The following is a 15,886-nucleotide window of genomic DNA, read 5'->3' as shown; positions in this document are numbered from 1 at the left end:
TTAGTTTATGAATGTTAAACGTTGAAGTACAAATTCCCGAGTGGGCTTGAAGGTTGCACGAGTCCCTGTAGGAGCTGGCTTCAAACACAGAGTGACGCTATTGGACAATCCACTGTGCTTGACCCCAGTGGACCTCACCTCACCTGAGTGCACACAAACAATTTGGTCATAGGTGGCTGATCTCAGGTTAATGCAAAAAAAAAAAAAAAAAAAAAAAAAAAAAAAAAAGTTGGCTTCAAGACAGTTAACAGCTTTATTTCAGTGCAAGTGGATTCATGGGGTAAAGTGAGAAAAACATCTCAGTTTTTTTTTTTATTTGTTTTTTTTTTTTGTTGTTGTTTTTTACTTCACTTTACACCTGTTTGCCCATCAGTGGACATTGTCACTGCTGTCTTCCATCCCTCACATCTCACTTCATTCTTTCCTCCTGCTGTGCATGTTGTGCTCACCGTGTTGATCCTCCACCATGTCCTCCACCCCCCTAGTCTCTGTTGCTATTTTGCACAGGAAGTTACTCTTCTGCTTTTGTGCTGCTGCGGTTTCAGTTTGTGCTAGAGCGAGTGTCAAACTCCCCTCTCCTTCCTCTGTGCTGTTCTCACCAGAGGAGCTCTTGGCCAACTTGTGTAAAGAGTAGAGTGGAAGATACAGGCAGGTCATTGCAGAGTGCCCTAACAGCAGGCACTTTCAAGGTTTGCTACGGGATTCTCAAAGGTGCTTCTGAGACGGAGGGGAACAGGTTGAAGAGAGGACAGACATGAGGATGAACCTTGTTTCATCAGCCACGCTCTCCTCAGGACCAAAGCGAATGCTGTAGGCCAGTGGCTTGATGTGCCTCTTGCTGAAAACCCAAAAGACCAGAAAAGACTTGGTTTGATTCAGGCCTTCTTCAGATTTTTCTTTGGATGTCCTTTGGAGTGAGCTGTTTTTAAAGCGGCAGTGGCTCTCTCTGTTTTGGAATACACCTAATTCTCAGTGGAGGGAGTTTTCTCAAACCTTTCCTCCTGGATTTCTTTTGGAGATTAGTGATGGGGAATGCGGCGGCAGGGGGCATGGAGCAGGAGCAGGCTGAGGGCCGGGAGGCCAGGAACTCAGTCGGGGCCAGTTCAACCATGAGCGACCCCGTGCCAGCCCTGCAGAAGAAGCAGCCAGCTCCCCCTAAACTGCCCATGCCCCCAGAGGAGGAGCTGGAGGAGCGCTTCAATGTGGTGCTGGTGAGTGACTGCACAGGACCAGAGAGAGCACACACCCTTCACAGGACACAGAGATCATACACTCGCTTTATTTCCTGTGCAACACAATGCCAGTTAGGTAATCACAGTATCTGTAGAAGCTTTGAAAATTATGAGGGTGCATATGATGAAAATACACCACATCAAATTCATAAGCTCACAGTTTATAGCAAACACAAAATATTTCCACATCCCAGTTTGCATTCTGTTGCTGGTTTGTCCTGCTAAAAAACACTTGACATTATTTTGGTCTTTTCTTCCTTTTCCAATCGTAGATACTCTACGATATTTGAATTCAGAGGCCTGTTTTGTGTGACCTCGCACAAGACGTAGAAAGGACTGATTTGATCTGTAAACTTTGCCCGCAGTAAGGTGGGGTGGAAAATTGGTAGCCAGTGGAGGAAGTGACATAAGCAAGTTATCAATGAAGTGACCAGCAGAAAGTCTATTCTCAAACAAAAGAGACAGCACGGTTCTCACGGGAACAAACGATTCCACAAGTTGTCAGCTTCATCAGATTTGTTCCTTTGATTCCCTCGCTTTAATTTTCATTTGAAAAATTCTGGTAAGGATCAGAGTACTGAGAGCCTGCCTGGGCAGCTGGCCCCAAGAGGAAGTTGAGCAACACATTTTACATGAGAAAGACATAAGACCGGAAAGGCAAATGTTTCACCATTATTTCAACAGTTTTGCAACAAGCTGGGGCACAGCTTGGTGATTGTGATGGATATGTTAAGTATCTGAAATAAGGCAGACATCAGATCCTGTTATTTAGTTTCTGAGATGACGAAGCATGTGAATCCTTCCCTTTATTATTTGTGGCGGGGAAAACAACACCAACAAATTCTTAAAGGGCGACTATATATATTTATGTTTTAGGATGGTCAGATCTGTAGTAATGAGCATAAATAACTCCAAACATGAACCAAAGACAGCCAAGACTCTGAGCTGTAAATGTCACACTGACAAAAAGCCGGCTGCTGCTTTGGTTAGAAGGTCAAATATGTGAAATCAGTTTGTCTGATCTGTCACATGTAAAGGACATGGGTATATATATTATATTGTATATGGTACTGCTACAGTGCTGCTATCTGTTTACCTTGCAGAAAAACAAAGTTTTATCAGCTTTTGATTTAATTTTTTGTAATGGTGTACACTGGTGTGACATCACAGGCTGTGGGGTGGGTCAGCTTCTCTTTTGTCTCTGACTGTGGGACGGTATTGCTCCATCTCATAAAAAAAAAAAAAAAAAAGCCGTAAGCCTCTGCCATCTGCCTTGAAACCACAGCTCACCTGTGCTTGACTTCACCTGTGAGCTCACCAGTTCGACCAGGACAAATCAGCAGGTTGTTGAAGATGCCTGCAGATACGGCGCAGCCCCGAGGCAGCGCTCACATCAAGAGCATGACAGCGAAAAGGTCATCAGGATGTTTCCTCCTCAGAGGGTGGAAACTCAGAAGAATGCGGGCCTACACCTTCACTTAGCCAGTTAGTTAGTCATTTGTCTTATTAACCTTTTCTAAGAGTATGATGGGGAAAGCACAGCCACTTAAACTGAGAAAAGGTCCTTATTCAACCTGACACTTGTGGCATTTGCCTTGATAGATAATGAATAGTTGGCAAACAGTTTTAAAAGAGTCACATGAGTCATGATTCCTCTTTATGATATCTTTTTTCTGTCCAAGTGATTTACAGTTATATATGGACATAGACAATCTATAATAATGCTGAAAAATATCCTCAAATACCACACATGGTGCATATATTCCAAAGTTTACCTCAGAACTCCTAAAGTTATCTGAAAATCTTGTTGCAGCTGACAGCGGCTGATACATCAGAATCAGACTGATAATTTACTTTCCTCATCTAATATCGTCCACTGACCCCATGTGCACATTAAGATGACAAAACCTTTCTTTCTGTGAAAGCATGCCATTATGCTTTAAGTTACAAGTTACAAAGGGTGACAGAATAATTGCTACTCTGCAGTGACTATTTGGGAATATGTGTGTGGCAGAAAAAAAGTGAACAGAGGCGCCTTTGACATGTCGTGCCCAACACCCTCTCTGGTGTGATATGAGAGCATGACCTCACTTCCCCTTTCACCAAATTGCTATTCATTTGAAACTCAAACACACTCCATTCTCTAAGTGTGAATGACACGCACAGGAAGAGACTAAAAGAGGGAATTGTATTAAATTGGGGATCCAGATTTCAGGTAACGCTCAGCCAGGAACGAGAACCCGCGAGGCCGCCCTCTACTCTACTTCTTGTTCTTGCAAACGAACACGCACACATATGTTCTTCTGTTACAAGTGTTATCCCACAAAAACCACGGTGAGAGCCCTCCCTCACTCCACCCCAAACTCAACCTCGTTACCGCCTCACGAAGCAGAGGGGCCATTTCTGTTTTTCTTTCCTCTTCTTCTTTTTTTTCTTTCAAGTGCAAAGACGAAACCACAAACTACTGCTTGAGCGTGTGCTCTGTAAATAACCACACCCTAACTGGTACATTTAACACCCAAATACTTCCACTCCTCTAATAACCATGAATGTCAAATGAACCCTAACCAGCATGATACCAGTAAGGTATCATTGTTGTGTTGTTTTTGTTTTTTGTTTTTTTTGGGTTAAAACACCTATTATCTTAGAGACAAAATAAGCAGTAGTGTACCTTGATCAGTAGTGGCAAAAGTTATGAATTTTCTATTAATTGGCTTCTGTTTTACTCCAAATTTATATAAAATAGTGTGAAGGAGATGGTTTAATTGAGTGCAAGTCACTCTCACAATGGTGGCAGATGTTCAGGCTGTGCTTATCCCTAAACTTCTAAAACCATATTCATAGTATTGTTGTTTTAATGCTGAATGCTTTGATAAGATATTCATTTTCATTCAGATTTTACAAATGCAAAACCCTTTAATTCGGTTCAGGATCTTCCCTAAGCATCAAGCAGGGTTGAGATTTGGTGACTGACGTCGCCATGGCATCGTTTACAGAGCCCAATTTTCATTCTAGCACCAGACCACACAGGTGATTTCACTGATTGGTTCCTCCTCTCTGGCTGTTGATCAGTGAAATCACATGGGGCTGGAAGGAAAACCTCCACAGCACACGGTTGGACACCTCTGGTTTACAGTATTTCCACGCTCATTAGGCCGTGCAGTGACTTCCCATGCCCTTTGGATGGTGGTGCTGTCATCCAGTAAAGATCACTCCTGTCAGGACTGAAATGCCACACCAAAGGATGAGGGTGATTACTCAGGCTGATTTTGCATTCACCGGCTCTTACAGTACTCTTTAAGTGGCTCAGTTGACCTAAACCCACGAAACCTCACTCCACCTGCATTCAGCAGAAAGCTGTTAAAACCATATTAATTTACATAGTTTCTGCTGATTTTTTTTTTTTTTTTTTTTGTGCGTGTTTGCATGTGAGTATGTGTCTGTGTGAAAGTGGGTGTGGTTCCTGAGATCTGTGTAAAGTCATTACTGAAAGTGTACAGGAGTTTCTAGAGAGTATGAGTTTTCTATAATGACAAGAAAAAAATAGCTTTGCAGATTAATTTAGCCCACTGCACTAGAACATTTTTGGTGATAAAAGATTTTACCTTCTGCATTATTTTGCACCTTGCCATTTTTTCTGTTTAAGTATTAGAACATAATGATCTCTCTTTTAATCAAACTTGTTCAGGGAAAAAAAAAAAGAAGAGATTTGTTTTGTTTACCCAGTAAAATCTCTACTAGACGCTGCATCTTCATGTTAATTTTACACATGTCACAGGCTCCTCAAGGGTGGATGTCATCAGCTATTAAGACATGATGTACCAGTGCACATTTGCGTGCTCTGTGGTAAACCGACTATCGGTACATGGTAACATCTCTGTGGATCTTGCTGGCAGATAGGAACACCCTCCCTCTCTATGCTGAAAAAACATTTGCGGTCTGATGACTTTTCAACATCACTGCACACGCAGCAACGGCATGCAGATGACGTTATAATGTGTGTGTTTTGAATGACAGCAGAGGCCTTAACATGAAATGTAGACCACAAACAGTCCTCCTGAACCTGATCATCATGAGCCACAAGTAATAAATACACACTTTCATGCTTGCTTCATCCAGGAAAAAAAAACAAAAAAAACATTCTCAATCAAATAATTTAATTGATCACCTCTCTTTCTTTAAGTTTAACTGGCTCCTCTCCTCTCTTGCAGAGCTACATGAACTTGCCCCCTGATAAACTGAAGCTGTTGAGTCAGTATGACAATGACAAGAAGTGGGAGCTGGTCTGCGATCAGGTAAGGACATTTTTAACTACAAGATCAGGTATTAATATAGATCAGGTTTCACAATTAGACGTGTGGGGTGGAGAGCAGCGCGCACAGTGAAACCCTGAAACACAGCGTTTGTGGTGGCAACGGATGCCTCAAGAGGCGTCGGCATGGAAACAGAGAGTGCTTCGGGGTTGTGTTTATAATAACACAAGCAATAACTGCAGGTGCTAATTCTGTGGAAAGCAAACTTTTGACTGTGTCCCCTGTGTGACGGCCTCTGTCTCAGGAGCGCTTCCAGGTGAAGAGCCCCCCCTCCACTTATCTGACCAAGATCAAGAGCTTCTACCAGGATCAAGGAGGGGTGCCTCGCAGGGTCGGTATAAAACACCATCATCTTGTCTCATTTAAAATGTCCTTAGTCCATTTTCACACTAAGACAAAGCCTAATGGATGTTGCATTGTTCTTGTTCCAGCTGAAGAAGCGGATCCAGGACGCCACCCAGGTCCTTAAAGACTTGGAGATATCCCTTCGCACCAATCACATCGGGTGAGCATGTTAAAGTCAGGACCCCACTGAAGTTTGAATCCACTGCGCAGAGAAGAATCGCAAAATATGCAGCCTATAGTGACACATGATTTCTCTGTGTTATGTTTTTTTTTTTTGTTTTTTTTTTTGGTAGGTGGGCCCAGGAGTTTCTCAATGAGGAGAATAAAGGTTTGGATGTCTTGGTGGAATACCTGTCCCATGCACAAAGCGATGCCACGTGAGTGACAGCAATATATAGTATCAACTCTCTCCTAAACTGATGGCACTTGTCCAAACTAAGTGCTTTTATTTATGTGTGCATGTTCCAATATTTTCCTAGGTTTGAGGTGGAGGGGGTGGAGAATGGCGGCACCCTGTCAGACAGAGGAAAGCCCACAGAGAGGTCGATGGAAGACTTGCATAAGAGTAACAGCAGCTCCCACACGTCCCATGGCATGACCAGAGCCGCTCGTGCTCTGACTGTCAGGTAGGAGCCTCCTGACATGAGGGGTTATTGAGGAATGGCAGCGATGATTAGCATGAGTCAAAAGGTTAACTCACTTGATGTGCACAAGTCGCAAAGGATCATATGAAGAGTCCCAAACCCAAAGAAGTTGCACACATGATGAGATCATATGCCATAGTGAACACCACATTACTGCTTGTGACCAAAAGGGGAACTTTCACCGAATATTGGCCGTGTAAATAGAAAGTAGAGTCATACAAGGGAGAAACAATGTGATCACAGCACAAATGCAGTACCACAAGAGGGGACCACACTCCCTGTTTTCTCAGCGGGGCTGAACTGCGTTGAGCTGAGCCTTATCTCTTTCTCTCGGCAAATCAGTCGCTTTAATTGCATATTCAGGCCAAGATCTATTAAATGTTTGCGGCTTCACTAATGCAGATGCACTCATAAAAAGCGACGTCTCTGATTTATTAACCAGATGCAGAGGCTTTTTGTTTCTGTTAAATATGCATCAAACTGTGCCACAGACTAAATGTGTTTTTAACCTAATCAATATGCCTTTTGAGGTGTTTCAGGAGATTAATTGTATGGCACTCTTTTTATTGCTCCCCATCTCATTAAATTTCATGGCTATTTTCTTGCAATACAGCAGTTCCTCTTGTCATGGAGGCACTGCATAGCAATATTTCTCCTCCTTCTCCTCCTCCACATATTCTATACTCACGTGCTGAGAGTTTCATTGTTATATTTCCTTCTATCTGATGCAATGCTTCAACTGTCAAACATCCACAGAGGAGGAACAATTTATCACCTGAGGTCCTGCTCTAAGTGGCAAACTGCTAACAGTGGTCAGATTTCTTTACATGACAGACTTGCAGACAATTGCAGCTATCATTTTTGTATGTGGGAATGCCTTGCACCCCTCTTAGCACATCTGGGCCTCAGCATCTAACCACTTGCACCGACCATTAGCTCCCTATTCTTCATATTCCCTTTTTGCAGGCTGAGCAACACGCTGGTGAACAAGATTCACAAAAAGTCCCATTTGGCCAACCAGAGAGATGATGTTCATGTGTGCATAATGTGCCTGCGAGCCATCATGAACTACCAGGTAGAGTCTTAGCAACAACACTGCCTCCCTTAACAATGCAAAAACAAGTCACTGATGTCATGTTTAATCATTGAATTTTAGTTTTATTTCAACGAGTGGAAAAACTCTACAAACAGAGTGACACAATTCAACTTGTTCAGCTGATGTGGGAAGTGTTTTTTTTTCCACTTGCTTTCCACTGTAGCTGCTCTTTAAAGGGGTATACACACTGACTACACACGAACCAAACAAATGCATAATACCCATTTTTGCACCTTTTTCCAAACACATCAGCTCTCTTAGGACAATGGCATGAAGTCAGATTAGGCATAACTGAAAATATTTTGTAGAAAAACGTGGCCATGGGTGCAAGTTTTGACCTTTTTTTGTACATGGCATAGCCTTAACCAATGGAAATGGGTGACTAAATGATATCTTTTAAGGAAGTACTTTGGAAACACACCCAGCACCCCCATCCTAGTCACAGAGAAAATTGGGATGTTGGCACACTCATGCACTGGTGGCGCTGCTTTCCGACAGGGAAATCACCCAGCCGCTCCTTGGTTGGATAGTCAGATGATGCCATGAGTGCCATGTCAAAAATTGCTCTCAGTCTTCGTATATCAGACATAACCAAATTTGTGCGTGTGCTCATTTCACCTTCTCATATGAGCAGTTGTGCAACCACAGACTAAGCTGCACTTAAACATTCAGAAATCCCCTCTTCATGCTATGCAGTCAGACTGAACTTATTGATGCACATATCCACAAATATTCTATTCAATATATAATGTAGTTGTCAGACTTTATATAGATGCTTATGTGTTTTCTCCTACTTGCAGTCTGGCTTTAACCTGGTAATGACACATCCACGCTGTGTCAATGAGATCACCCTCAGCCTCAACAGCAGGAATCCCAGGTAAGTGTATGTGTGTGTGTGTGTGTGTGTCAGACAGTGTGAATGTGTGAGCCCGTCTATACCATGTTTTACACCCACCATCTCTGTGACAGGACCAAAGCTCTTGTGCTGGAGCTGCTGGCCGCCGTGTGTCTCGTCAGAGGAGGGCATGACATCATTCTCTCTGCCTTTGACAATTTCAAAGAGGTGAAAAGTTTATTAATTTCATCCTGTTACATGTTCTCATTTGACCGTTGCTCATTCAGTCGTACCATTGTTCCAGACTTCCCCTCTCTGTGCTTACTCATCTTATGACCACTCACATGCACAGTGGTCACACGTCGAGCTCATGCAGAGCTGAGCTGTGTGTGTCTGTGTGTGTGCGGACATGCATGCCATGATTGTAATGCATAACTAAGAAATATAGCTGAAATACACATCATGGCTGACTAAGGCTTCATATGTAACAGATACTGATCTCTAGAAAAAAACTACTCATTTTGTATTTGTGGTCAGAGTAAGCCAAGCTGCTTACACCCCCATGTGGGCAGCACTGTAAATGCATTTCCTGGAAAATATTCAAATTGGCCCTTATACTTATTTCAGGTGAGCAGAGAGAGGAACCGTTTTGAGAAACTGATGGAATATTTCACCACCGATGACAGCAACATTGACTTCATGGTAGGTCCACGAGTTTGCTGCCTACTGGCTACTGGTTTCCTAAATAAACTGAGAAGCTGACTGGTAATTAAATGTCAAATATGATTGCTTTGATCTTCAGGTGGCTTGCATGCAGTTCATAAACATTGTGGTCCATTCAGTGGAGAACATGAACTTCCGTGTGCATCTGCAGTATGAGTTTACTCACCTCGGATTAGATCAGTATCTGGAGGTAAGGCATTTTTTCTTTTCCTTTTTCTTCTTTTTTTCACAAGTTGGCTGAGAACTCAAGTCCCAAATGCATTAATGCACTTGACTCAAGCACACTTGTGTGTCTATGTGTGTATTTATTAGACTCTCAAGCTGACAGAGAGTGAGAAGCTGCAGGTTCAGATCCAGGCCTACCTGGACAATGTGTTTGATGTGGGAGCCCTGCTGGAGGATGCAGAGAACAGAGGAGGGGTGCTGGACCACGTGGAAGAACTGCAGGAGCACAACATTCAGGTCCGCCACAAACAATACACAGGCAGAATAAAAGAAAACAAGAGTCTGGGCAAAGAATGAGAGGCAAATTCCTGCAAATTGCACACACTGGTGTAGGCTGTTGAATGTTGTTTTTGTTGTTCATGGTTTCTGTTGTAGCTGAATGCCAGGCTAGAGGAGATTACGAGTCAGACTGCAGCGAGAATAGCCGAACTGGAAACTCAGCTCATGCAAGCAACCAAGGAGACTGAGCTGCTCAAGGTAGGTACAGCTCCCTGACGTGTGCATGGTACAATGAGATTAATTAGGGAGTTCTCCTAAGGAACCTCCTCTGAGAAATTGTTTAGTGTTTGAAAGAGAGAGAACAAAAATGGGTATAGCCAAACTATGGTCAAACTATTACAATGAAATCAATTACAGTCAAAATGGCCATCCTTGTATAATTCCTGTTTGTTCTAATTTCGAAAATGTTGTTAAATTAATCTATTCCTCTGTTTGCTTGTGACCTCATGTGACCTTCTCGAGGACCCACACGGCTTTATTGTATGAAGTGATACTGAATTGCTTCTTGTGGAAATAATGTACATTTCTACATGTGTGCCACAGGAAAGCCTGCGAGAGTCCTGTTCCCAGGTCAGCGGCCTGCAGCAGAGAGAGAGGGAGCGGGAGCTGGACAGGGAGAGGGAGAGGGACCGGGAGCGTTTGAGCAAGACCTCCCCTCAGGGCTCCTCAGAGCTGGAGCAGAAAGTGCAGGAGCTGCAGGACAAGGGTTTGATCCGGCTGGGACGCACCGCCTCGGGGGGGTTAGACATCCAGGTGGTGCCCGTCACCGTGGTTGAGTATGTCCCTGCGCCTGCCTCTGTTCCCACGGCCAGCACCCCGGCCCACGACGTTCCCGATTCAGGCTCCTCACCGCACAGCGACCCTGCTAATGCCACTCCGCCAGCTCCACCTCCTCCTCCTCCTCCTCCTCCTCTCCCAGGGGAGATGGCAACTTCTATTCCTCCCCCACCTCCAATTCCACTCGCCTGCTCTGCTCCCCCTCCACCCCCGCCTCCGCCTCCACCCGGGATCGCCTGCGGTGCTCCCCCTCCACCTCCTCCTCCACCTGGTCCCGGAGGAGGTCCACCACCTCCCCCTCCACCACCCGGTGGTGGCGTCCCACCTCCGCCTGGAGCACCCCCCTCTCAGCCTGGTAGGGAGATTGACTGAGCGGGGAACGGTTGACAATAGACCTTTTTCACAGCAGCCATTTTCACATGAAATAATCTCAGTTCCATTGAGGTGTAGCAGAGCCAGCATGCATAACATTAGGACCCTCTGTCACAACTGAATGGAAGTGAACCTTAATCAGTGTCTTGAGAGACATCTGTGTTTACCTGCTATTTCATGTCAAAATGGCTGCTGTGAAAAGGGTCTACAGACTCTCTCTATCAACAAACATCTGAAATTGGAAAATAATCTCCTGCCATTGTGCGATGGAATAACAGAGGTCTTAAATGGTTTATCCCCTCTCTCTCACTTACACTCTCTCTTTGTATCGCTCTCTTTTCTCAGGGTATAAGCAGAAGAAGGCCATTCAGACCAAGTTTAGGATGCCGTTGCTCAACTGGCAGGCTTTAAAGCCCAACCAGGTGACAGGCACGGTCTTCAATGAGCTGGATGATGAACACATCTTAGGGGTAAGACGGCACCACATCGATTTTCCAAATGCACTGAATATCCTGAGAAAATACTGCAGTCTGACGCAAGTGTACCTAACTTTGTTCACAAACTGCAAACTACTTGTTTGATTGTTTGTTTGTTTTTTTACCCACAACTCTCTCTACTTCTAATCCCTCCCTCTCTGCTCACATCAGGAGTTGAACATGGAGATATTTGAGGAGCATTTTAAGACCAAGGCCCAGGGTCAGCCAGCAGACCTGTCCAATAAAAAGAAGAAATCAGCAAGTGTGAAGGCTCCCAGCAAGGTGTCTCTGATCGATGCCAACAAGGCTAAGAATCTGGCCATCACGCTACGCAAGGCAGGAATGAGCCCGTCAGGCATCTGCACTGCCATCGACACGTACGAGCTTCTCTGAACATCTGCTGCATTCCGTGTTTTAATTCCCTCTGTTCATTTCTTTGCACCAACAGCGACTTGTTCCATCTCACTCTTCCAAGCTCTGTCTCTTCTTAAAGATCCATCTGGTACTATAATCACCACTGTCTGTCCAGGTATGACCAGCAGGCTTTGAGCCTAGATTTCCTGGAGTTACTGGAGAGATTCATACCATCAGACTTTGAGATGAAGCTGCTGCTCAACTACGAGAAAGAGGGCCGTCCAATAGATGAGATGTGTGATGAGGACCAGTTCATGCTTCGCTTTGGCAAGATTCCTCGCCTGACCCAACGAATAAACGTCCTCACCTTCATGGGCAACTTCCCGGAGACTGTCAAACGTCTGCAGCCGGTCAGTTTGTCATTTTGCACCGCACCTGTTGGGTCATATATTGGGATTTAAGTTCACAAACAAAAGCTTATCTTCTGTTTTTCCCTCCTCCACAGCAACTGAACTCCATCATCGCTGCGTCCATGTCCATCAAGTCTTCAGACAAACTGAAAAAGATCTTAGAAGTAAGTAAAAGAGACGACAGCATGTGCACGGAGCATGGTGTCATTGTGAAAACGTCATCTCATCTGTTCTCCTCCAGATCATTCTGGCCTTTGGTAACTACATGAACAGCAGTAAGAGGGGTGCAGCCTACGGGTTTCGTCTGCAGAGTCTGGACCTTGTAAGTAGCCGTCTGTTGCAAATTCATTCTCGCACTTCATGAAAAAACATCCTGACTGCCTTATCCTCTCCAACTTTGCCACTCCCATCATTAAAAAAATGCACACTGCACAGCCGAGCTTTGTGAGCTTTGTTCAAGCCTGCAGAAATGTATTTTAAATTCTAAAGGTTTCCAAAGATACCAAATATGCCCTGCTGAATTCTAGGGAAATGTGTGTAAAGTTGTGCACAAACATCTAGATAATTTCTGTTTGATGTCATGTTGCAGCCTTAGAACAATGGCATCTTGCATTTGAATACTTAAGGGGAAATTTAAGGGAAGATCAGAGTTCCAGAGGTTAAATACAAACTTCGCTCTCCTTCATCTCCTTTCATTTCAGCTGCTGGACACCAAGTCCACTGACCGCTCCCAGACGCTGCTTCACTTCATCTCCAACATCGTGCGAGAGAAATACCCTGACCTGGTCACTTTCCACTCAGAGCTGCACTTCATGGACAAAGCTGCCCTCGGTACATGCACGCACTCACACTGTGCAAGTTAGGCAGTTTGCTGTTGTAAATCATTGACGACATTACATGTGTTTGTGTTTCTTCTTCAGTGTCCCTGGACGGCATTCTGCAGGACATCCGCTCATTAGAACGGGGAATGGAGATGACCAAGAAGGAGTTCCTGGTGCAAGATGACAACAAGGTGTTAAAGGACTTCATCAAGACAAACAGTGATCTGCTGGACTCTTTAATCAAAGACAGCAAGACGGCACAGGTCAGAGCACAAGTCAGGCTCTCATGGACAGCATCTTACTGCACCCTTTCCAAACACGTGTCACGTTTTCACTTGACTCTGTCTGTCTCCCTCCAGGAGGCGTATGCCGCTGCGGTGGAGTATTTTGGAGAGAACCCCAAAACCACGCAGCCTTCCATGTTTTTCCCGATTTTTGCACGCTTCGTAAAGGCCTACAAGGTGAGGATGTGCTGTAGGTTTGTGATGTTCGTCTCTTAACAATGTGTTCCACTTTCTGGATTCATCTTCAACTTTATTTTCTGCATCCCTGACTGAACCCAGGCGGCAGATCAAGAAAATGAGCAGAGAAAGAAAATGGAAAAAGAAAGCAGTGAGGAAAAAGAGCCATCTCCCAGCAAGGCTGCAGCACAAAAGGTAGGAGCTCACCTTCCACATATATGTATGTATATATATATATATATATATATATATATATATATATATATCCACACATATACATATATAGTCTCTGGCACATAGCACGTTATTATAGGTGATTGGTGTCAGATGTCTTGTGTGTTTGACCGTTCACACAGCCATCTCATCACTAGGAATCTGATACGTACCTGATTTAGGACCTCATATGAAAATGGTCAATATCAGAATTGATAATGTCAGGTTGACTTTGTTTTTTTGCTGTTCACACTGGCATAAAAAATCAGATCTGTGTCACATTTTAGGGGAAAAAAAATCAGCTCTAGGCCACTTTCTACTGGTTGTCTGAATGTAGGCTTTGACTGTTGTAGGAAAACTAGTCAAATTTTTCATTATAGCACCATTTCCAAAATTATCCCTCTGCGAGTGGAGTTAATCATACAAATCATGCATTTTAGATCTAGTATATATTAATATCAAATGCACATTTTGCACTTGTTCAGGAATATGAAATGCAGGACAATAATGATAGTGTGACTGCCCCCATTTTTCTGAATAAATCCTGACAAGTTGACTGACTGAATATAGTGGCGTAGTCCAAACATACTTCAGTTTCTAGGATTACAACGGCTCTTTTTTTTTGTGCCGTCGCCAGGCGCCCATGATGCCTAAGATGCCCCAGATGGACCTGATCGCGGAGCTGAAGAAGCGGCAGGTGAAGCCGCAGGTACGCGAGGGGAAGGATGGAGCTCTGGAGGACATCATCACAGGTAATTCATTCAAGGCAGTGATCCTTTCCTGGAGGAGGCAGATGGGGATGTATTAAAAAGTGTGTTGTAATATTTGATGTGTGCATGTTGTAAGCTCCTGAAGCCCGAGCTGCATCCCAGTAAAATCTCTCTGTGCTCTGCCTCAGACTTGAGGAACACACCGTACAGGCGGGCAGATGGTCGACGACCAGCACAGCGCCAGGACACTTGAGCCATTTCCCGGTCCGAGACTTTTCACAATGTAACTGGAATCACACTTAAACACACAGAGAACAGCCTTAACAAATGTTCTGTACATAATACCAAGTTACATCACTAGGCTTTTGGAAATAATATTATTTGTCTCCAACGTTTTCTATGGATTTGTTGTGTAAATATGGTTCAGACTTATTTGTAATGCACCTATTTGTAATGACCTTCAGTCCATATCTTAATCAAAAAGATTTTTATACTCTGTGTGGCCCCATGTGGCCTTTTGTATGTTCAAAATTTGTGATCTTACCTTTTAAAAAAATAAAACAATTAGATAAATAGCTTTATTTCTAACAAAAGGCCTACTTTTTAGACTCCCCAGCCCATAGGCTTGACGATCTGTTATTCCACTGTTTACTTTCTTCATTCCTATGAGTAAAAAAACCTTCCTATGAATAAAAATATGAGAAACCTTGCAGATGAATCCTGTATGGTCCAAATGGATAATGAAAAATCGAGACACCTTGCTAAAGTGTAACAGTTGAAACAGTTACTAAAAACCTGTGCAACTTTTGACGGTTGTTGGCTCGGTGGAAAGGAAACTTTTGTACGATGCTTCAGTTCACCAATCTGATTTTCACTATCGCTCCAAATTTCACCACAATTGCCTTTTCATTCTCCATTTCAGAAACAATCTGTAAGGCAAGTTCATATCTGCAAAAATGACTGAGCTATGCATGTAAATGTCTTAATGTAAATGATAAATATAACTAATGAATCAACCAAAATGTATTTAAGTATGTTTAGTATACATTAAAGATGAACTGTATATGGCTTTAACATATCTTAAGAAAAAAAAAAAGTAAACATCAAGTGCATTTTTACCTTGAATATTTGTCCCTTATTGCCAAACAGCGGCAGAACCATGGGCCGTCCAGCGGGCAGCAACATGCAGCTGTGATAGGCTGGGTCATATTTGGGTTTGTCAGGCATTAAAAACTATATTTTAATTTTAATTGTAATCATTTGACAGTGCAAGGTGTTACAAGTCACAATACCAAACAGTATTATCTCATTCTCCTGCATGCCGTTCATCTGTACTGCTAATAGTTTATTGTGCTAAAGCTTCACTGTATGATGCCCGTTGATTACTTTTACTGCTTTGTTAGTCTTTCTCACTAACAGACTGTGTGCTGATGCCGCCTCTTATTAGGATCTATCTTGCTGCCTAATGCCAAAGCTTTTCTATGGCCATTTTATTGCTGCTTCTATCTACAGTAACAATTACTTTGGTATTTGAATTTATTTTACCACCCAAGTGCTCGGCGCTGACACAATGCTGAAACATCTACAGCCTCGGATCTGA

General features: G+C 43.5%; 1 protein-coding gene across 2 annotated transcripts; it reads left to right on the top strand.

Moving 5' to 3' along the window:
- The first annotated feature begins 187 nt into the window (after nt 1-187).
- fmnl1a (formin-like 1a) lies at nt 188-15,438 on the top strand. Of its 2 annotated transcripts, XM_030058064.1 has the most exons (26): nt 188-280; nt 603-1,211; nt 5,444-5,527; nt 5,790-5,876; nt 5,977-6,050; nt 6,184-6,267; nt 6,370-6,516; nt 7,501-7,609; nt 8,431-8,507; nt 8,600-8,693; nt 9,093-9,167; nt 9,268-9,378; nt 9,501-9,650; nt 9,789-9,890; nt 10,236-10,824; nt 11,187-11,311; nt 11,489-11,694; nt 11,847-12,081; nt 12,177-12,245; nt 12,323-12,403; nt 12,783-12,912; nt 13,002-13,165; nt 13,262-13,363; nt 13,466-13,558; nt 14,214-14,328; nt 14,475-15,438. In XM_030058064.1, the coding sequence occupies exons 2-26, from the start codon at nt 1,026-1,028 to the stop codon at nt 14,537-14,539; spliced, it is 3,354 nt and encodes a 1,117-aa protein (XP_029913924.1). In that variant the 5' UTR covers nt 188-280; nt 603-1,025; the 3' UTR covers nt 14,540-15,438. The 2 variants fall into 2 exon arrangements, with proteins under 2 accessions (XP_029913924.1, XP_029913925.1); XM_030058065.1 differs by lacking the exons at nt 188-280; nt 603-1,211 and adding an exon at nt 4,326-4,482.
- The last annotated feature ends 448 nt before the right edge of the window (nt 15,439-15,886 follow it).

Source organism: Myripristis murdjan, chromosome 8 (genome assembly GCF_902150065.1).
Source record: "Myripristis murdjan chromosome 8, fMyrMur1.1, whole genome shotgun sequence".
NCBI lineage: Eukaryota > Metazoa > Chordata > Actinopteri > Holocentriformes > Holocentridae > Myripristis > Myripristis murdjan.
This window is presented reverse-complemented; position numbering and strand designations above follow the sequence as displayed.